The 23,736-nt window shown below is 40.1% G+C and overlaps 1 protein-coding gene across 2 annotated transcripts in view; it reads left to right on the top strand.

Moving 5' to 3' along the window:
- Positions 1–23,736, top strand: part of ADAMTSL1 (ADAMTS like 1) — an 882,329-nt gene that overhangs the window by 516,662 nt on the left and 341,931 nt on the right. For both annotated transcript variants that reach the window (XM_028150731.2, XM_008145030.3), the window contains one exon: positions 9,689–9,816. In XM_028150731.2, the coding sequence (XP_028006532.2) occupies positions 9,689–9,816 (128 nt within the window). The remainder of the gene's footprint in view (positions 1–9,688; positions 9,817–23,736) is intronic.

Genomic DNA, 23,736 nt, shown 5'->3' with positions numbered 1-23,736 from the left:
TTAGCTCTGTATTCTAGAAAGATAACTGGCAGCTATGTGGAGAATAGATTGGTAGGAGGAGAGGCTGGAGGTCAAAAAATCAGATGGAAAGCCTAGTCTGCAAAATTCCAGGCAGGAAATCCTAGAACCAGAATTAAAGCAATGAAAATAAGGATGGAGAGGATGGGCATGGAAGAGAGAAGCATTTCAAAATGGAGTTGATAGGACTTGGTGTCTGATTAAAGATAGAGGACATTGAGCAGTCAAATATTTTATTCCTCTCCCCCATTAAATTATAAATCCTCTGAACAGCATTGCTGCGCCAGGCTGGACTCGGGGGAGTGAGCACAAGCAGAAACATAAGCATTGAGGTATGAGACCGTAATATTCACGAGAAAGCAACAAACAGGTCCCTCTAAAAGCTGAGAAGGAGAGCTTTGGGGCAGTGAACTCTGGAGCTGATAGACAATCACTAGTAGACACGGAGAATCCAAGAGGGAGCTGTTCAAAATGGTAAACCTGGATGGGAGACCATCCTTTCAAAGCAGCAAGTCAACTTTCTGCTTGCCTTTTGTGCCTTCCTTACAAGGCTTTCTGCCCCGGAGCATTTAGCAGGGTATAGACGCTAAAGAAGTCTGTTGATTATCAGCATGAGTCTACGCTAGACAAGCATGGTGCTGCTGGGTTACTGGGACTCTGGAAGGTTTGCTTCACATTGATGATAGAAAAGTATTAGGACCAGAATAGATCCTCAAAATGATTTCCTGCCTAACTTCAAAACCTGGAAAACGGTTTCAGTTTGTCAAGCTGTTGCCTACAGCTACAGTTACAGGTTAAAACTACAGGGAAATGTTATCTATGGAAGAGACTGAGATAGGGTAATCAAGAGAACTATTGCTTTTTGACAAAACTGACATCCTAGTAAGAAAGAGTGGGTTGGTGATACAGGTTAGAACTGGAGAAAAGAAGGAAGTCCCAGAACTTGAAACTACTTGCAAATTGTAAAAATTGTAAATAACTAGATCTCTCTCCCTCCTCCTGGTCGGTCTCTCTCTCTCTCTCTCTCTCTCTCTCTCTCTCTCTCTCTCCCTCCCTCCCACCCTCCTTCCCTCCCTCTCTCTCTTTCTCCCCCTTTTTTTTTCTTTGCCTCCCTGACCGTACCACACCCCATGTGTATTCCATGCCCTATATATGTTTTTGAGAATCAAATGACAAACAAACTTCAAAGCATTTCACCATCTACTATATGCAGGGTTGGGCAAAAGTAGGTTTATAGTTGTTCATATGGAAAATAATACAATAATTAATAAATAAGAATATAAGAATAAATTCCGTGGCATACTCACAACTATGCCCTACCCTGTATTTGTCCAAATCTCTTCACTTTCTCTTAAATGACATACATAGGAGTTATTTCAATTAGACATGAATATTCATGAGAAAGCAACTATAGGGAGCTCAAAAGTAGAAAGCATCATCCTTTCCCTCACAGTTTGCAATGTAGTTGGGGAGATATTTGTTACATGCAATGATAATCCTGGAGAGCTACAAAGTCTTATTCTAAGTTTCATTTACTCTGTACTAAACCTTGCACATTAATAATGCATGGATGTGCCATCAAATGACTGCAGATTAGGCAAAATATTGAGATAGTAGGAGCTAACTTGGGATAAATGATTTTTAAAATTATTGCAATTTCTACAGGATACAATTCTCCTATTGCACAATCTTCCTTTGTCAAAGAAATGGAATTACTGCTTTCAGCTTTCTAATTGAGCAGCCCCTAGGTACACGTGTTTGGCTGTTATTGTTGTTATTATCGAGCAAATGATTCTACTAGAAAAGGAAAACCACGCTGACATGCTATTTCTAGTATAAAATGGCTAAATCTTCTAAGATAGATAGATAGTCTATAAGATGTACCCCACAAGTATGTATATGTATACACATATATGAATATATGTGTGTATATATGTTTTCATCCAAACTTAGAGTTTAAAATTTCTATCAAAAAAAATGCAGGGTGATATTTCTATTAATATCTTAGTATTACAACAAAGCAGAGTATTTCTATTTGTTAAGAGTATGCTTTTAAAGTAATACAGACAGTGATAGAATATTTTACTATGCCTTTCTTTGAGATAAGCTGACTCAAAATATTCCACAACCAGTCACAAATTTCCTGAATACTAATCTTTGCTTATATTAGCAATTATAGATTTTAATTCAGCTGGCTGTGAAATTGTATTCTGGTGGAGTTCTCCAAAATTGCCCAGAGGTTTCTCAGCACTTTCCCAGATGAGCCATAATCCAGCCTTGCCCTTGGATAGAATGCAAAAAATCAATTTATCATCATTCTGAAATGAAAACCTTACTGAAGCATTTGACATTGAGCAGAGTCAGGTTTTTGTTTTCTATAAAGTTATGAAGCTGTCTCAATTCCATCTCCAAGTTGTTATTCCTAAGTTGGGAAAGAATTCTGAGGACAAAGTAATTTTTTAAAAGAAAATCAGCAACATTGGTTGTTGTTGTCCTATAAAAAAAAAATCCATGCACTGATAAATACTGTTTAAAATGGAAAGGAAGGTCAAAATTTGAAGCTAGACAGCACAGAAGGTTGTCAGATATGCATATAAAATATGTTTGCACCAGGTACTAGCTATGTGACAGGTGGTGTGTGTGTGTGTACATGCGTGTATGTGTGTGCATTTGCAACTTGAGTAGAGAGAGAAAATAATTAACACTAACATGCCAGAAACTACCACATGTGCTTTATGTACATTCTCTTGGTTAACCTTCATAGTCACCCTAGTAAGAAAAGTATCAATGTTCCCATTTTACAGATGAAGAAACTGACTCGAAGAGATCGGATGATGTGCCTAAGTCAAGTTCACTAGGATATGACTAGTCAAGTTTGTCTGACTCCCAAGTCTGTGCTCTTGCCCCTGCACCATGATGCAGGTGGTTCAACTTCTGTGAGCCTCACTTCTCTTATTTGTAAAGTGGCGGGGGGAGGACGGGGGTTTCTAACTTGACGTGGCTCATTGTGAGTATTAAATATGATCATTTGTGTAAATTCTGGCATACTTCCTGGCACATAGATACTGAGTAAATCCCGGCGTTTTTCCCTCATCACCAATCTTCCAGGCTTCGGTGCAAAGTAGGTGCCGTAACAGGAATGTGAAAGGGCTGTGCGTGTGTGTGTGTGTGTGTGTGTGTGTGTGTGTGTGTGTGTGTGTGTACACACAGTGAAAGGAAAAGGAAGACAGGTACCCAAAAGGCCTTCTGTGCCCAGATAGCTTTTACACCGTGTTACGGGATTGACTTTTCTCCTCGGTAGCAAGGGACAGCTTCAGGCAGTGGCCTCTGAAAGACCGTGCGCTGTGTCACTGGCAGTTCATCATATTCCCCAGCAGTGCAGCTGTGATAAGAACCAGATGATCCGAATTTCCTCAGCAAAGCCAGCAGCAAATATCTGGGAAGGCTCATGCCTCAGTATCCACACACTCTGCTCTTTAAGAAAGTACATCAAAAAGCTAATGGACTTTTACAAGAGCCCAGTTACTGCTTAACGTCTGTAAGCTCTCAGGAGCAGGGAATCACAACCCCTACCACGTACAGTTGGCGGGAGAACCAGTATTCCACGTTGTTAGAGGAGCCAAGGATTAGATAAGATTTATAGAGACCTGATGTGTAGGGGAGCTAAAAATGGCATCTGCAAATTCATTTCCAGAGCTTGGTCCATGGACAGGATGTTTCTGTGTATAGATTTCTCCACTCTGCATGGGCACACCACAGGAAACACGGTTCTCTCCTCGCTGGAGGACTCGCCCCTCTTTTTAATTTCGAGGTGTGTGACATCCACTTTATACCGTCACCTACACAGCTCCAGATGGCTTACGCTAAATGCTGTCTGTCTGGGAGGAGAGAAAAGCCAGGGACTCAAGTGCCTTCTTGCTGATCTTGAAACAGTAAGAACCGCTCTTTGCCTCTTCCCGTAACGCATGTCGCTACCTTTGAGGATCTGTCGATGTCTGAAAAACACTTTGCTTATACTAGAACTTCATCTGTTGTATGATTTCAATTTTGCAAAACCTATCATCCATTTCCTCAGCACCTACTTTCGTTTTCATTTAGTTCTGTGTATCCTGACCTCTTGTTATAACATTTGGAAAAAATATTTTCCAAGAACTCTGTGTATGTGTGTGTGTGGGGGGGGAGCAAATATAACTCTAGAGTCTTTTTATTGCTAATTTGTGCTTCATCCTACAACATCTTTCATACGTCCTTGATAACCTGTCCAGGTTCCAGTGAAAGCGGTTTCTGGATAAAGTGGTTCAGGGGAGGTCATTCTAAGGTTAAGTGTCTGCTGGGCAGGGAGATGCAGGGAAACTATAGCTTCATGTGATTACTCAGAGTGTTTAACTACTTGTAGCTGTCAGGCTTGAAGCTGATCACCTGAGACTTGGTTGCTACATTTGGCCCTGAAATCAACCACAAAACTATCAGCTGGAAACCACATTTAGATAAGCCAGTAATGGCGAGGAAATGACACCATTCTGAGGTCGATGGATTTAGAGAAGCTCTTTTAATTTTCTTCTGATATTCCTAGGAGGTATTTAATGATCTACGGCCACAATCTATAGGCATACCTCAGAGATATTGCTGGTTCCACTCCAGACCACCGCAATAAAGAGTGCATGGCAATAAAGCAAGTCGTAATCTTTTTGTTGGTGAAGGGTTTTGTCTTCCATTTGCAAAAACACGTCTGTGAAGTGCAATAAAGCAGAGCACAATAAAATGAGGCATGCCTGTACATTGCATGCAATTGGCCTTGCCTGAGGTGTAGAGCCACTTGACTGACCAGGAGCAATGGATGGATGGAACTGGGGAGTTGATGGATGAGTTTTTAACAAGTAGTTGACTTAAAAGTCGTCATCAGTACTACATTCAAAGATCATCCTGTGGCACCAAAGATTTAGAAATAGCTAGACTTTTTCTAAATTGAATAACTGGGGTGTGTTAGAAAACCTTAGAATTTTAAGCTCAAAAGGAATCATCGTTGCTTTTAGGCAACTCATTATCTATTTCCCTCTGCTTCAGTTTCTCTAGCTAGATGCAATTCAAAATTTTTACTTTTTAAAACTGCTACTGTGGAATGAAGAGGACTGCACAGTCCAAAGTAAGAGAGAAATAAGTACAGGTCCCACCTGAAGCAGGCACATTGTTTCCATGGAAGGTCCTCTTCAAAACTAATAAGCAAATACTTCTAGGTCTTAAATGACCTGAAAGGCATTGCTGAGATGCCACTTTGGATTATAGATGTAAAAAGCTAGCACAGTTAAAGATGAGGAAAACCACTTTACATTTTCTAACATTGAACATGGGTTCAGTTGAAATGAATCGTTCATTTCAGCTTGAGAAATCGGCCCATGACCGGCTTCTGGGATACCGTGCAATCTCTTTCCGAGAAATGTGTGCACTGGGCATGTCTAGTTGTGCTGAAACTTGTGAACTTGTGATGAGGGGGGATGGTTAGGCAGTGAGATCTCACCTCAGTGCTCTTTAAACAAGGCACATGAAAAAGATCAAGCAACTGCCCCACAGAGTATGAAACAATTTGCTTATCTAGAAAACCAAAATCTCAATTCCACATTATTTCCTAAATATCTTATCCACAGAGCAGCCAAAGGGAAACATCCCCAAGATTTGGCATTCTGGTGTTCTTATCTCACATGGGACTGGAGTTCACATGGGAATCTCTCATGTGGATTTTTTTATGTTTATTTATTTATCTTGCAGTTGTAGTAATTGGACAGTATCACTCATCTTGGTCATTTTAATTATTTCATGAAATCCTAGCATTTGTGATGTTGGTTTTTATCTCAGTCATATTTAATTTTAATAAAATGAGGGAAACTGGATTGTACAAGGTATGTTTGTCACACAAATAGTTACTGTAGCAGGCAAGTACTCTCTCAACAGAGCCATGTTTCAATCACACAGAGCAAGCAACAGGGGAGTGAGGAGATGCAGCACAAACTTTTTTAATATCTGAGGAATGATTTAATGGGTGTATGGAGAAGAGGCTTGGTATACTTCAATGGCCAAAAGCTTTCTTTGCCTCACTACTTAATGAAGCTCTGGAAACAGAGGACCCCACATTGCCATGAGTAGAGACTGATTTTATTAATCCTAAACCTCAATAAATACTTCCTTTAGGAAGGACAGGCTTTGCAATAACCAGTGTGTTTCTGTTACCCATTCTATGCCACCTCAAACTCCTGGCAGGTCAGGTTTCCAGGCCAAGCAATGTGGCAGGTCTCCGGGAGGTTCTGCTGTGGGAAAGTCAGGATTTTCAGAGATGATCCCTTTAGAGTACAGTGTCTCAACTGAACTCAGAAAAAAGAAGAAGAAAAACACGTGTACCTTCCCAGTATACCTCCTAGAGCCTTTCTGAGCCCAAATATGTTTATAAATGATGTGAATAAGTAATCTATATATATAAAAGCCTAAGCGACCGATAAGACTGAATGACTGGTCGGCCAGTCGCTATGACACACACTGACCACCAGGGGGCAGACACTCAACGCAGTAGCTGCCGCCCGGATGGTCAGTGCGCTCCCACAGCCAACTTTCCATGGCCCCTCCCCCCTGCTGGCCAACCTCCCGTGGCCTCCTCCGCCCCTGGATGGCCAACTTCCCGCGGTCCCTCCCCCTGGCCGGTTTGCCCTCCCGATAGGCCCTGATCTGGGGGCCAGCTGGCCTACCTCCCAGGGTCCCTCCCGCCACTGGCCAGCCCCCCTGATAGGCCTGGCTCACCAGCCAGGCCGAGGGACCCCACCCGGGTATGAATTCATGCACCAGGCCTCTAGTGTTAAATAATAATAGCATCCAATGCTTATACAGTGTTTATTATTTAGTCCCTATGAGCTTTTTAAAATATATGTATGTATTTGCTTTTTTGTTTTGGTATAATATACATAACATGAAATTTACCATTTTGATCATTTGTGTATAGTTCAGTGGCATAAAGTACATTCACATTATTGTACAACCATCAAGACCTCCTATCTCCAGAATTATTTTCATCTTCTCAAACTGAAACTCTGTATCCATCTCCTTTCCTCCCTTTCTCCAGCCCCTAGCAACCACCATTCTAATTTCTGTCTCTATGAATTTGACTGCTCTAGGTACTTCATATAAGTGGAATCATATCATATTTGTCCTTTTGTGTTGGGCTTATTTTCACTTAGCATAATGTCCACAAAACTTCAATCATATTATAGTATGTGTCAGAATCTCCTTCCTTTTTAAGGCTGAATAATATTCCATTATATGTTTATACCACAATTTATTTATTCATTCATCTACCCATGGACATTTGGGTTGTTTCCACTTTATGTGCTTTTCATATATTTTGTAAATGTATCTTTATTATTGAGAGTATTACAGATATCCCTCATTTTTGCCCCATTACCCTCCTCCTCCTGGCTCCTGCCCCACCCCAGGTCTTTAATGCACTACTGTCTGTGTCCATAGGTTATGCATATAAATACATATTAACTATTTTAATCCTCATAATGTTTCAGTGATGTGGGTATCTTTATTATCTCCATTTTATGATTTAGAAATAACTGAATCATAAAGAGATCTCAATTAGGATTCTCTAGAGAGTATTCCACCCCAGGCTGAGCAGGCCCACACTCCCTGCTCTCAACCACTATCTATCCCACTGCCCTGGAAATGACTTAATAATCTAAATAAAGCTCATGCCAATTAACCAACCCTTGATATAGCACTCTAAGGCCATGTTTCTGGCTTAATTTGTACCAGGTTTAAAACTTACAAGAAGTCATCAATTTGGCACCTGTGCCCCACAGCAACTAATTTAGTTTTCTGGGGAGGAGAGGATATTCTATGCTTTTTCCAGAGGCCCCTCCTGCTTGGATAACATAACCCTAAGTACGACTAGGTAGGGCATGAGAAAGTAATTTAAACATGCTAATAAGAGCTACCATTTATGAGCCTACTGTGTGCTGGTGGTGTTGACTTACATCATGTCAAGTTTTCACGTGCTTTGTGAGCAGTTACCCTTCTGTCGCTCCCTGTCCCATGCTTTCCCAGTATTCCACACTGCCTATGCTCTCTCTTCAGGGAGAAAATGGAACATGAAATTGCCATATTGCCTGACATGCACATTTTATTAATGGTTTGGTTTTTACAACTATAGTTTTGAAATTTTAATATTTGTCCTATGTATATCTTTGATTGACATGAGAAGCTACCACCTTTAATGTCTAGATATCACATTCGGTTTATTCAGTAAAATGATTTGGCGACAATTTACATGAGCTATTTGTAGAACTGTTGCTATGGATTGAATTGAGTCCTGCCCCACCCCCTCATATGTTGAAGTCTCAATATAATAATATTTGGAGATGGGTTCTATGGGTGGTAATTAGGGTTAGCTGAGGTCATGAGGGTAGGGCCCTCATGATGGAATTAGTGCCCTTTTCAGAGGAGACACCAGCGAGTTTGCTCACACTCTCTCTATACTAACACAAAGTGGAGATTGTGTGAGCACACAGTGAGAAGTCAGCCATCTACAACCCACGGGGAGAGCTCTCACCAGGGACTAACCATGCTGGCACCCTCATCTTGGGCTTTTATCTCCCAAAACTGTGAGAAAATTAATTTCTGTTGTTTTTAAGCTACCCAGGCTGGTATTTTGTTATTATAACTCAGAAGACTAGCATAACTATGTAAATACATATATGACATATTCTCAATTTATAATAACATAGTAATCACAGGTAATATTTATGATTGATTGCTTTACTCTGGAACTAGTCCTAGGCTAAGTTCATTTAGCTAATCCTCCTATAGGGGGTGTGTGTATGTGTGTGTGTGTGTGTGTGCATGGGAGGTACTGTAGTTATAACATTATCATCCTTTTATAGAAAGAGAAATTGAAGTGTAAGGAGGTTCAAGGACACACAGTGAAAACCAGAATCCGTATTCAAACCGGACAGTTTTAACTCCAGAGCCTGTTCTATTAACCATAGCGCAGATTTTATCCTTGACTCTTCTGTGTATGAAACGTGAAGCGCAACATTAGGCCTGTGTGTAACGACTTTCCTGACAGCAGATGCAGCTTTCATGGGGAAGCTTGTCAGTAACAAGTGTGTCGATCTGTCTGAAGTCAGTCTCTGCTAAAGTCACTCCATGCAGTTACTTTCATGAACAAATCTGAAAACTGAGAATAACATTGCTTCTTAAAACAACAACAACACTGTCAGTTGCATAAACAGTTGTTCTGGAAAGCAGTGCTGGTAGTAGTGCACATGTCCAGTTTCTCAGAGCAGAAGCCTCCCTGAGAGCAGCTTCTCTCTTCACAAAGAGATGAAAAGTAGACTCATGAACTCTGGCCAAAATTGTGACTTGATTGCAATTTACCTCCCACTAAGCCAGATTCTTCTTTTTGGCCCCCTTTCCCATTTACTCTATCAGTCATTACCTAGGGTCCCTAAGCTGAAATAGTCTTCTCCCCTAACATACATACGTTACTACATCGGAAAGAAACTGATGCATGCTTTCCTCCCCAGAAAGCCCACCATGTACAGACATGCAGGCCACCAGCGTGCGAGGTCATGTGTTTCAAGGTTCGTTGGGGACCCGAGACTGATCATCCTCTTTTTTCCCACAGAGCTCCAGAACAACACGCTCCGAGGAGGACAGGGACAGCCTGTGGGACGCCTGGGGCTCATGGAGCGAGTGTTCACGCACCTGTGGTGGGGGCGCCTCCTACTCATTAAGACGCTGTCTCAGCAGCAAGTAAGTCCTATACCCACCGGGGGCTTTTGTAAGGCCCAGAGGCAGCAGGCTCGAGACCTACTCTTGTGGTTGGGGTTACGCAGAGCATTTTGTTGCAAACAAATCCAGATGAAGGGGTGAAAGGAATGTACAAATGATTAAATATGTCTATCTTCAGCTAGGTATTTTATGTACTCATATAATAAGCAATACACAATTTATCCCATTTACCAAGCAAATTTTGTTAATGTTTTTAGGTTAGAACTAGGAGGAGAACTTAATAGAAATGGACCTAGCACCTTTAGCTCTCTATTATGTTATACTTTTTGCTGTTTTAATCATAGTGACAATAATAGCAACAATATGAACATGAATAAAGTGTATGTTGGATTCCAATGTTACCAAATCCTTTGCAAATGAACGGTATATTGGTTTAGTTTTTTTAGATATTGGAATGGCCAAAAGTTTCCTAAGGCCATTCATTTTCATGGATTTTGACTATAAGAAGATTTGGAGGAATAAATAAGCAGTGGGAATCGGGGCATGCATAGTGAGAGTGATGATGAAGGTGGAAGTGGGAGTGGGTTAATGGCTTCTCAACTGAAAAGAAAAGCCCTAAGGTGTTACAGTGGAAAGTCTTTACTTACAATAATAATTCATAGCCACTTCTTGAGTTGTGTGGTCTGTGAGTAGATTTTTCTCCAAACTCTAAAATATAAAGTACGTACCCTGGTAATATTTTTCAAAGAAAGATTTTATTCCACAGTGAAAAGTGTTATATGTGGCAAGCAAAAGGTTTGGTCAAAATTATTACATATTATAAAGCATGAAACAGAAGAAGGAAAAAACATACACCTCTGATTCTTGTAGACTTTTCATAAACAGCAGAAAGTGGTGAGATGTAACTTCAGGAAAACGTCAACTTATTCTAACAAGAGTGAGAATTTCTTGAAAATTGGGGTCTAGTCTTATTCCTTTTGTATCCCCCAGGACTGCACAGGGTCTGACAGATATTAGGAGCTCAACAGATGTTTCTTCACTGGATCCAGTGATAACTACGGACCATTTTGGTTCTAGCCACAGGTCCAGTGGACATGATATACCCTGAAAAAAACAGCCAAAGGGGATATCTTGAAGGAAACCAGAGTTATTCTGGTATTTAGCTATTCTGATGTTTGGGTCTGCATGGAAGATGGGCCTATTGGGTTGTAGCCAAGTTTGTTTATCTTCTTTAGAGATCAGCTTCATATCAAACCAGATCCCTGAGCTGGGAAGAATAGGCCTTTCATTTTTATGTTTCACCTGTTCTCTTCATCTGCACTACATGATGCTACGTGGTGATAGCACTCTGAGGCATAACGGATAATAAACATCCACCAGTAAGGCCAAAGTGTACAAATTTGGAATGTTCGCATTATGCAGCTTTATCAAATTAGCATGCTTGAGTGTTCTTTAGGGATGAGCCAAAACATGTGTCTCACAAAGCTAGGAAGAAATGCATGGGAACATTCATGTTGGCTCAGTGAATGTAACGCTGTGAGAATATTTTATTGAGTGAGAGGCTGAGAAGCCACTTAAGGAATAAATTAATATCACAAGTAAAACTCTGTCGTTCCACATTTTACCAAATATTGGTGTTATGTGAAATGGAATATGAATTCTAAAATTATAAATTTATGGAATACATATCTCTAATTGACTTTCAAATTACATCCAGTAAACACATACTGGGCTAGAAAGGAAGGTGTAAAATGGGAATGGATTGGACCACCCGTTTTCTAGGGACTTGATGAAGGGAGGAGCCGCCAAACAGATGGCATTTCCAAATCCAGTAAGAACATAAAGGAATACTGAAAGAACAGACTGAACGACTGAATTGACATATGTGTCGTTTGTCCTAGAACCAGAATAGTTCAGCTGAGTGTAAACTGACCTCACAACACAACCCCTATTGAAGAATGGTGTCAAAACATGTGCTGGGGTACAGATAAATAATCCTGTTATGATTTTTTTAAAATGCACATTGGTCAAAGTAAGTCATCTGGCCAAGACTAGGGTCAAAGCGAGAAAGCAAAATTATTACATGGAAAGCATGCCATGTAGGGAGGGTGAAGGATTGGGATCATTTTTGCAATCTACCATGATGGTCTATGGCAAGCATGTCAAACTCAAAGGCTAATACGAGCCAAATAAACGAGGCATGCAGCCCGCGGGCCATGAGTTTGGCATGCTTGGTTTATGGCTTTCATATTTGTTTTATAATGGCTAATGAACTTAATGGCTTTTCTCTCATCTCTGTTCCACAGATGTAGGCATTTAAATTTAGTTCAGTCACCTTATACTAATGGGAAAGATCAGAGACTATGAATGTATGTGTTTCTAGAACCCAGCAGGTAACTGGAATGTGTGTGTCATAGTCTAATGGTAGGCATTCAACTTCAGCCCAAATAAATCCCATCCATCTGCTGAATTAACCTGCCAGGCCAAGTTTCTTAGCCCTGGTCCTATGCTCTTTAGGGCACACTTAGTTGTAATATTTTTAACTCTACCACCTAAAAATTATTCTAGTCCCAACATGATAGAATTGTAAAGAGAGCTACAATACCCAATTTTATTCAATAGATAACTGCTCAACTTCTGGAGTTTGTGATGTTTCCTGTGGACTGGGAACTTGTAAGGAGGCTTGGTTAACCTTCTGAGCTGATAACATCTTCTCTGAGTGATTGTTTTGTGGATACAGGGATACACAAATCAGTGGAGGCAAAACAGAGTGAAAATACAGATAAGCATTAAGTATTAAATCCTTCACTCTCAACGGGCAGTGCTTTAATGCTGGGGGAGACCTCTGACCCAGGAGATACTGAGCAGAAATCTTCTCTTTGCGTCTCCCTCATCCTTTCGCCGAGGCTCACAGAAAGTAAGCAGTGCTTGATATTCCCAATTTCTGGTTTTGGAGCTTTGATAATTCTCTTTATATGAAACCCTGTTTTGAGCACTGAAGAAAGGCACTGTATCAACTTTTTTCTACAACATTTACTAATTTCTATAAGATTATATTATGTTTTATTGAGTAACTCTGCTAATGCAGCGGTTGCTAATCTTGTATAAGCAAGTGGCACTATGTAATGTCTGCTTTTATTTTAATTAGAAAACAGACTATATCTACCTGTACTTTATGATGGTTCTTTATTTTATTTCAAGTGAATTAAATAATGTACCCACAACCGGAAAAGCTGCTTCTTCTCTTTCCAGTTCTTCACCTTTCCCACTAAACACTCTGAAATAACAGTTTTAGCAAATTCATTTTCCTCCTTGACCTACCTAGTGTATGTTCTTTAGTGGAAACAATCCTTCTTCAACCTAAATTACTTAAGCATATTTTTTAGAATTTGATACTAAAGATCTGTCTCTGAGAGCTCTAGGTTTGTCTTCAGCCAGTTAATTTAGTTTTGCCCGTAAGGAGTTCCAGATGCATAAGGTTCTTAAGAACAGTGTGTTTTAATGTGATATATACCACTGTAGTAGGTCTATGCCAAGACCAAGGTCAACGGGGGAAATTGCTCCTTATCTGAAATGGCAGTGGGTCAGATAGCTGATGCTCTCAAATGTGATGTCATCCATTGCATTGGTGACTGAAGAAGATTTAAAGGTCTTTTATGACCTTTTTTACTTTATGAAATGCCACGTTAATATGCAGGTTAGTTAGCAGTGTGGCTTAATGAATTAAAATTAATATATTCGAAATATAAATATTTTGTTAAATCCCAACGGATTAAATGAAGGGCGTGTCAAATTCATATATATCCAAAGAGCAAAAAGCAGCCTATCTAGAAAATATGAAAGCACTTTTTAAGAGTTAATAAATTTTGAGTTGAATAAAATTGTTAGATAAACAAAAGATAAAATCATCACACTATGGAGGTGCCTAAAAAAGTAAGATTATGATGTTATTCCAAAGGGATATGGCTGCCACAATGGTCTCAATATAAACACAGAAAATTAAAATAAATAACCTCAAGGAGTCTTATCTCACAGGAATGAGGAAGATCATTCTAATCACCTCATTTCATAATAATTGAGCTAAGGGGGAGAGGGCTAGTTTTTCTGATTTTTTTTTATTGCAAACAATTTTTCTCCAATAAAAATATTGATAGTTAACACTAACATAAACTTTAGTTAGCAATTAATTTCTATACCACATAATAATAAATACCAAAAGAAAAAAGTTAATGTTAAGTTTAGCTTCTTAAACAAATATTTTTTTAAAGTTATCTCATCTCTGTCATACATCTAATTAAGGCTTGTTTCAAGACGTTTCAGAACTTTCAGTTCAAGTGAGCCCCAAAGCAGGATTAATCTGTTTTTCTTCATCTAGTATTGCATGTTATCAGCCTTGTTTTCCTTGGAAATGTTTGAGTTTTTGTTTAAAGGAAAGATATACAAGTTCAGAGTGGGTCTGACTCTTCATGTCTTTTATACGAGGTGGTCTTTTCATTGTGTTAAAGGAGGTTTCACATTTTGGGATTTATGTTTGAGAGTTTGCGGTTGCCTTCCTTTTACTTTTTGGGTCAAAGCCTAGTCTAAATGTATTACCAAGACTTCTAATATTCCAGGTCATATATCTTAGAGGAATGTTTTGTTCCAAGATCTGATCTTCTTTCAAGGGGAGAATCCACTAAGGCCAATGACTGAATGTTTGGGACCAATTTATGGCTTGGTTTATCCCATAAACCTGTTTGTTGGAATAAAAGATGTTGAAAATGTGTTTGGTGTCTATACCCTTTCCTAGCCATGTTGAGATTCTGTAACTATTGGCTATCTCTTTCTCTTTATTTAAAAATTCCTTATGTGGTTAGTTCAATTGCCTTTCTGAAGTTTTTATTCCTTCATAATTTTCTTTCACTGCTTTATTGTGATATCTTTGAAATGTAAAACATATATATTTAAGGTATACAACTTGATGTTTTGATATGTGTATACATCTGGAAAAGATGAACACAATCAAGCTAAATAATTTATCTATCACCTCTACATATTTACTGTGTGTGTGTGAGAGTGTATATTGAAAAAAATTAATTTAAAATCTGTTTTCTTCACAAATTTCAAGTATACAATACAGCATTGTTAACTATTGTCACCATGCCATCTGTTAGATCTCCAAAACACTTTCATCTTCCATAACTGAAACTTTGTATCCTTTGACCAATATCTTCTAATTTCCCTGGCAAATCACCATTCTACTCTCTGCTTCTGAGTTTCACGATTTTAGATTCCACGTATAAGTGAGATTATGCAGTATTTGTCTTTTTGTGTCTGGCTTATTTCATTTAGCCCTCCAGGTTCCTCCATGTTATCACAATGGACAGGATTTTCTTTTTTGTTAATACTACATAATATTCCTTTGTCTCTCTCTCTCTCTGTCTCTTTCTCTCTCTCTCTCTCTCTCTCTCTCTCTCTCTCTCTCTCTCTCTCTCTCTCTCTCTCTCTCTCTCCCCATCCCTCCCTCCCTCCCTCCCTCTCCACACACACACACACACACACACACACACACGCACACACACACACAAACGCGCACACACCCCAAATATTCTTTATCCATTCATCTGTTGTCAAAGTACACTTAAGCTGTTTCCATGTCTTGGCTATTATGCATAATGCTGCAGTGAACATGGGTGCAGATACCTCACTGAGATCAAGATTTCATTTCCTTTGGATATATATTCCCAGAAGTGAGGTTGCTGGGTCATATCATAGTTATATTTTTAGTTTTGGGGGGAACCTCCATACTGTTTTTCATAATGTCCTTAACCAATTTATATCTCCACCAACAATATACAAGGGTTCCTTTTTCTTTACATTTCTTACCAGCACGTGTTACCTTTTGTGTTTTTTATAATAGCCATTCTAACAGGTATGAGCTGGTTGCTCGTTGTGGTTTTGATTTGCATTTTCTTGATGAATAGGATGTTGTGCACCTTTCCATGTGTACGTATTATTTGGGAAATACCTATTCAGGTCCTTAACCTATTTGTATTGGATTATTTGATTTTTTTACTATTGAGTTGTAGGATTTTCATTTATATTTTGAATACTAAGCCCTTATCAGATGTATGGCTTGCAAATACTTTCTTCCATTACGTATGCTGCCTTTTTATGCTGTTGAATGTTTTCCTTTGCTGTGCAGGATATTTTGGTTTGATCTAGCTCTGCTTGTCTATTTTTGCTTTTCCTGCCTATGCTTTTAGTGAGTGTCATAACCAAAATAATCATTGCCATGACCAAAGTCAAGAAGCTTTTTTCCTGTTTTCTTCTAGTAGTTTTACAGTTTGAGGTCTTGCATTTAATCTTTTGTCCATTGTTAGTTCATTTTAATATTTGATGTGAGATAAGGGCCCAGTTTCATTCTTATGTATGTGGATATTTAGTTTTCCTGACATCATTTATTGAAGAGGTTACCCTTTCATACACCCTTGTCAAAGATTAGTTAATGGATTCATATTAGTTAACCTAAACATATTTCAAGATTCTCTATTCTGCTTCACTGATCTATATGTCTGTTTTTATATAATACCATGCTGTTTTGATGCTATAATTTTATAACTTAGTTTGAAATCAGGAAGTGTGATGCCTCCAGTTTTATTACTCTTTCTCAGGATTGGTTTGGCTATTTGGGATCTTTTGGAGTTCCATATGAATTTTAGGATTGTTTTTTCTATTCCTGTAAATAATGTCATTGGGATTTTGAAAGGAAGTGCATTGAATCCATAGATCATATAGGGCGTATTAACATTTTAACAATATTCACTCTTACAATCCATGAACACGGTATCTATTTCTATTTATCTGTGTCTTCTTTAATTTCCTTCATCAGTGTTTTATAGTTTTCAGGATAGAAGTCTTTCATCGCACTAGTTAAATTTATTTCTAAGTATTTTTTTATGCATTTGCAAATAGGATTGCTTTGTTAATTTCCTTTTCAGGTAGTTTATTGTTAGTATATAGAAATGCCACCAATTTTCTTATTATTACTGTTATTGGGCTGAACTAGGAAAAGAAAAACAAACAAATCTCAGTTAACAGAAGGGAGAAAATAATAAAGATTAGAACAGAAATCAAATAGAGATTAGAAAAATACTTTAAATCAACTAAATGAAAAAATTTGAGGGTTTTAAGAAAAAGATAAACAAAATTAACAAAACTTTGGCTAGACTAATAAAAAAAGATTCAAATAAATAAAATCGTAAATGTAAAAGGAGACATTGCAATGGATAACTCAGAAGTTAGAAGGATCACAAAGGACTATTATGACAATTTTACCCCAACAAATTAGATCACCTAGAAAAAAATGGATAAATTCTTAGAAACACACACTTTCCAAGACTGAATTACTTCAATGTTTTGTTTATTCATTTAATAAGTAGTCATTGCACATCTACTATGTATTAGGTAAGTTACTAGTTATGTAAAGATAAAAAGTCCAAGGCGCAAGCTTCTGCTCTTGTGAATTTACCAAATTATTAAGTTTTGGTAGATTTTTCTGAGTTTCTACTAATGATAATTACAATAAATTTTAAGGACTAAAAGAGTTTTCTCCTGGTCTCTAAATGGGTAACACATCTATAGCAGTGGTTCTTAACCCTAGCTCCACTATAGAATCACCTGAGAAGCTTTTTTAAAAATCAATATAAATATCTGGGTGCCACTGAAAACCAGTTAAATGAGAATCTCTGGAAGTGGAGCCCTGACATCCATAATTTTTAAAAAGCTCTCCAAATGATTTAAATGTATATCCAGTATTAGAACTCCAGCTCTATTGAAGCAGATAATAGTGAAATGATAAGGTTTGTCTCCAGAAATTTAGAGGTTGGGATAATGAAGACAAAAAGAAGTTTTCTGGTTAAAAATAAATTGACGTTTAATTTCTCACTTACATTTCTATAAAATGATCCAGTCTGCATCACGGACACCAGCATGTCAGGACATAGAAGTGGCGATTGCCCCTGCCCTACAATGAGCCAAGGCAATAACTTTTCTGAGTAGTTATCCAGTTACCCAGTATTAGTCAAGATCAGCCTTGCCCAAAGTGGCCAATGGACTGTGATTTCTGAAACTTTCTTCCATTCCGTTATTAAAGCCTATATATAGGGGTTGGCAAAAAGTAGGTTTAAATGTGCGAGTATGTGAAACACAGTTTGTTCTTGTATCATTATTAATGTATTCATTATTGCATCATCTGTGTTACCATTGTAAACCTACTTTTGCCCACCCCCGTATAGGACCCTTGAAGCCTCCATGTTGTTAGTATATGGTTAAGTTAATGCCCAGTATCTGGGGTGTTTCATGCAAATTCTCTGATATTCACTTCTCCTCAAATGTATTAAATTTCTTACCCACAGAGTGGAGTTTAACTTTCCACCTTCAATTCAGCATCTGTCATTGCCCCTGTCCCCCTAAAAAAAAAAAAAAAAAGGCTTGTTAATACTACTTGAATTTTGTTATTTTCTCTGTTTGAGTCCAATTTGTATAATAGAAGAGGAGATTTTATCTAACCCTAACTGTGTAGCTTGGTTTCAACCACTAAGGCAGATTACGGTGTGTGGAGGGAGGAGGGGGATGCGGAGATTGAAATTAAAAATTAAAGGGACACCAGATACTAAGAGCAAAAAATGAGGGATACCAGAATTGCATACATTAGGGGGTGGATACTTTACCTGGAGGCAGAAAGAATAAGTATAGAATGCTAAATAACATCCTACTTATGTGTGACCATCAGCCAAAGCCCATAGCTTACCTGTGCCAACCTCAAACAGCTGCAGAGTCAATCCCTACCTCTGGGCTTTGGTGTAGGACTCACTGGTCAAGAGGGCAGCGCCTAGAACAGAATAGGTGCTCAATAAATATTTATATTGGGCAAATATCTAAGGTGCCCTTCAACTCTACAATTGAATGTGTGACCCTGAGGGAGAGGGGTCCTTTCTCCTCCACATAGGCTCTCAAAACCCATTCTGCTGCCAGATAGGAAGAGGACCAAAAGTTGCTCTTCATGTGAATGGTTTTAAAGAAAAATGAGATTCTCCAGGCTCCCATTTTGCAACGGACATCTGGACGATATGGGCGGATTGAAGAACTTTTGTCTCTAGCCAAAATAATTCATAAATTCCCAGCTCCAGGGTTGTACGGGGTGAGGTTGTGAGAGTCCTAGAGTTTCATAATATACATTTTCCTCATGGGGAAGAAGGAAAAGTTGGACTTGGTGTTGCTAAAACACATTTGTTTTTATTCTCATTCTTTGCCTCTTTTGGCTACTGAGCAAATGTAAGATCATTTGCAAACCTTATGGCATGTGTGTATGTATTAGAAAGTGCATGTCCTTCCTGCTCGTGGATGTCAAGCCAAAGGCAGCAATCCCCGGGCCCCCACTCCTCGTCAGCTTTCAGAGGGACCAAACACATTGCAGTGACAAATACAATTTTGAGTAAATACGTGAAAATAAACATGTTCACAGCAAAGAGCCAAGGTTTCTTTCCTTTGGTAGCTATTTGGTTTCATTTTAAACTTTTCATCTTGGGTTTATTATAGAAAGATTTTAATACAGTTTCAGGGTTCAAAAATTAGAGCAACTGGGAGGCCAATGAGTCTTCGTGGCCTGAAATCATTCTTACAGCGTTTCCTTCTGTTCTACTCCTTCTCTTCTTCCTTTGACCCTTCCTTCTTTCCCTCCCTCCCGCCCTTCCTTCCTCCCTTTTCTTCTTTTCTCAGTAAGTGATTGTGGAGGGCGAACAGGCACTTTGCTGGGCACTGAGGCTCAGAGGTCAAACACATAGACTGTAGGAGAGAAAAGCAAATAAAGCAAAAATATGTTTTCTAATAACCACCCAGTCTTGGCAGGGTGGCCTTATGTAGTAGGTGCCCTGTGGGGCCCAGAGGCGCCGTCTCCCTGGTCACCTGGGTGCTCTGGGAGTCTGTTGTGTGAACTGTGACCCTCCTGTTGTAGTTGAGCCTTGATTGCTGTTGGCACATCAGTGGGTGGGGTTGACCCTCAGGCTGACTGACTGTGAGTCCTGGCCATGACCGCAGCAGATGAGCTGCTGTGCAGGGGCTGACCCTACAGAGCAGGCTAACACCCCCCACCTCCAGCGGGACTCTGGCTGCCAAGACCACCTTTGGGTGTGCCGTTTGTGAATCTATTGGGTAGCGCTCTGTAATTGAAATTTTTAAAAAATTAAATTAAAAATCTATAGCTGTCAGCATCAGATGGCATGAGAAGGGTGATGAAGACCTATCTATACATTCTGGCCTAGACTGAATTTTAAAACTCATTTGTGTGTGTGTGTGTTCACACACATTTTGCTGGGTGAAATAACCCTTCCACAAAAGAAAGAAAATGTTTGCTGAAAGGGAAGAGTCCAGGGCAGCTGCAGGACTGTGTCTTCGTTTGTTAAAGCACCAGCCCTCTGCAGACTCTGCCTCCTCGCCTACAGTGGCTCTCGCTGCCCACGTCCCCCTGTCAAAATCCTAGGTGTCCTTTAAACTTACTTCCCGCAGTGGCCCTTAATGTCACTGTGCTGTGTTCACAAGGCATTATAATCACATTTACATAGTCTGGCTTGTGTTAGAATTATGTATATGACACTGGCCCTCATTAGACTATCAGCACTGTGGACCAAGGTTTTATCTTGTTTTGTTTTTATAACTTCCTGCCTTGCATATAATAGGTACCCAGTGAGTATTGAGTGAATTAATTGAAGTGACTATTAGAGCTAAGAACCTGCTGTAGTACTTTGGGAAGCAGGAATAGGGAGGGAAGGCTATTTTTTGAATTCCCCTTTCTTCTATCACATGCTTGGAGACCCACCTAAGATACATCTTCATAAGTTACTTCCCGCCATGTACCTGCCCCTTTGCCGAATTCCTTCTGTGTTTAGCATCCAGACCACATCCATTAGTTGTTGACTATGCGTTATACTGTTGTGTGTTCTTTTTGGACTCATGTGGAATTTTTTTCAACTTCGATAAGGGTCAGGGAAGTCATCATTCTTTCATCTTTCACAATGCCTAGCTTAATACTGGTTCAGATTGGATGCTCAATAAGTGTAAGTGACTGTAAATCAGAAAGCATTATACAAAACCTTGTTTACCAGGAAACCCTGCCCAGGGTTCATTTTCACTTTCACACCGTGTACTGTGCGTTGTCTCAGTCGATTGTCCGAGCGGGATACTCAGAACAGGTTCTGGCTTCCTTAGATGCTGGGCATGAACGTGATGGTTTACAGTGTCATTGTTCTTTCTTCTTTCCTTTTTGATTTCATGAGCACGCTCCTCTTTTTCATAACCCCAGTCCATATTTGTGAAAACACGAGGCTTTGTTGCAGCATGTCTGTCTTTGAAGAACAGGCAGAGATATGTAAAATCATACTTGTTTGGGGGAAAAAATTGGCAGTGAGTTTTCTAGTTGTAATTTAAAACATACCAAACACTCATAATAGCAAATAAACCACTCTGAAACTCGCAGGACAAACTCCAAAATTCAATCTGTAATATCCTCACATGGGTCTAAATTTTAATTTAACAGCTCCGCAGCCTCTTAGCCAATGCAAAAGAATCTGTAAAAGTACAGAGAAGCTGTCTTCAGTGACCTACGGTCGAGAGAAGATCAAACAACAAAGAGGAGATGTCATCTTAGAACATTTTCCCTAAACCTACATCATTTCCATTTATATTGAATTTGGGCTCCACATTAACTCTCTCTGTAGACAGAAATCAGAGCCTCCAAGCTGGGACAGCATTGAGAATGTTTTTAAAATAAGATATTAGTATAGAGCAGAGGTGTTGAATTATAAAACTGAGGTTACAAAAATAAATTACCTGTGCCAAAAAATCACTTTTAAGTCAAGGCCTCAATTCATGGCACTGTTTTTCAACATGGACCGTCACTACCTCATATTCTGTTTAAAATTGCTTTGAAAATGCAGCTTTAAGGCGGTCTCTCTCTCTCTCTCTCTCTCTCTCTCTCTCTCTCTCTCTCTCTCTCTCTCCCCCTCCCCACCCCCCGCCCTCCTTAGGCCTCTGGCAGATGGCGAGGAGCTAGTGTGACACCAGGGCTGTGTCTGTTCCCAGGCAGCTCACCTACTGATGGATGAGGCCTGGCAGCATGCCTCCTTGTTGTTTGTTGTATTATTACAACAGAAAGCATTTTCAAAAGCTACATTTATCAAGTTGTCATAATAATTTGGCTTGTATATCTATCTACCCAGAAAAAAAATAAATCTCTCCCTCAGCACTAATCTGAGTCACGTGATGCATCACATGCAGAAGAGGCCGTGCGAAACGAATGGGCATCCTGCTCGGGGTTCAGGGTCCTTTTGACTAGAGGTTTAAGGAATTAGAGATATTTTTTATGTACACATTGGAGGTCCCCTCACACCAAAACCCCTGTCTCCTCTTTTCAAGGTGTTTTTCCACTGGCGGGTGTGTGTTGGGGGTGCATTATTCCTAGAATTTTGGTGGCTTGCTCTAAGGAAGGAGATTTAACTGTGAAGTTTGCCATGAAGAAGACACCTTTTAATGTTAAAGAGCAGGTTTAACAAGGTTGAATCAAGTGTTACTAGATTCAACATGATCGTGATGGAAAATATTGGAAGCAATTTTATTTGTTCTTTATGATAGGTGGCTGTCTGGTAGCACATGGCTCTGTTGGGGGTTGGAAGGGTAAAGGATGATTCAAACTCATCATCCAGAGTAATATACACTCATTAGATGTTTGTTTAAGAAAACTTCAAATCTACATATGTTAATAAAGTTATACACACTAAAACATCTCCAATTATGTAGAGACTAGAGGACCAGTGCACGAAATTCATGCACGGGTGGGGGGTCCCTCAGCCCAGCCTGCACCCTCTCCAATCCGGGACCCCTTGGGGGATGTCTGACTGCCTCTTGCAATCTGGGACCGCTGGCTCCTAACCACTTGCCTGCCTGCCTGCCTGACTGCCTGATCACCCCTAACCCCTCTGCCTGCCTGCCTGATCGCCCCTAACCACCTCTGCCTGCCTGATTGCCCCTAACCACCTCTGCCTATCTGCCTGATCACCCCTAACTGCTCCCCTACTGGCCTGATCACCCCTAACTGCTCCCCTGCTGGCCTGATCACCCTTAACTGCCTCTGCTTCACCCTGCACCCAGGACCCAGGAATCCCTCCTCCGGCCGGTCGCAGGCACCCAGGACCTGGGCTTCCCTCCCTCTGGCCGGTTGCAGGCACCCAGGACCCAGGCTGGCTTCACTCAGGCCAACCACAGCCACAGGGGACTGTAAGTAGGAGGTGTCACCCGGCTGCAGCCGCAGGCACCCAGCACCATGGGGCGGGTGGCTTGTCCCTCTCTCGGACCACAGCCCCAGCTGCTGGTGCCCAGGACCTCAGGGTGTTCAGCTTGTCCCTCTCCCAGGCTACAGGCACAGGTGCAGCCACTGGAACCCGGAACCACGGGTGGGCAGCTTGTCCCCCTCCCAGGCCACAGGCGCAGGTACAGCCACTGGCGCCTGGGACCGCAGGGACGGCGGCTTGTCCCTCTCCCAGGCCACACCCTGGCTGGTCCCCATTCGTCTCTCGCAAGCTCATTTGTGCCTGGCTGGTCCCCATTCCTCACTCCCCAGTGTTGAGTGTCTGAGCAGTTACAGTGTGAAGGCGTGAGGGCGTGATGACCATTTGCATATTAGCTCTTTATTATATAGGATACAGTGTGTAATGAATATATATGTATCTATAGATACATTTTTATTGAGATATAATTGGCAAATAACATTCCATAAGTTTAAGGTATACAACATGTTGATTTGATACTGATATATTGTAGTATGACTGTAACTTTAGTGTTATCTAACACCTTTATCATGTCACATAATTATCATTTCTATTTTGGTATTGGGAACAATTAAGATCTTAG

The sequence above is a fragment of the Eptesicus fuscus genome, chromosome 15 (assembly GCF_027574615.1).
Source record: "Eptesicus fuscus isolate TK198812 chromosome 15, DD_ASM_mEF_20220401, whole genome shotgun sequence".
In the NCBI taxonomy this organism is placed as follows: domain Eukaryota; kingdom Metazoa; phylum Chordata; class Mammalia; order Chiroptera; family Vespertilionidae; genus Eptesicus; species Eptesicus fuscus.
The sequence above is the reverse complement of the archived record's forward strand: the minus strand, read 5'-3'. Positions and strand labels throughout refer to the sequence as shown.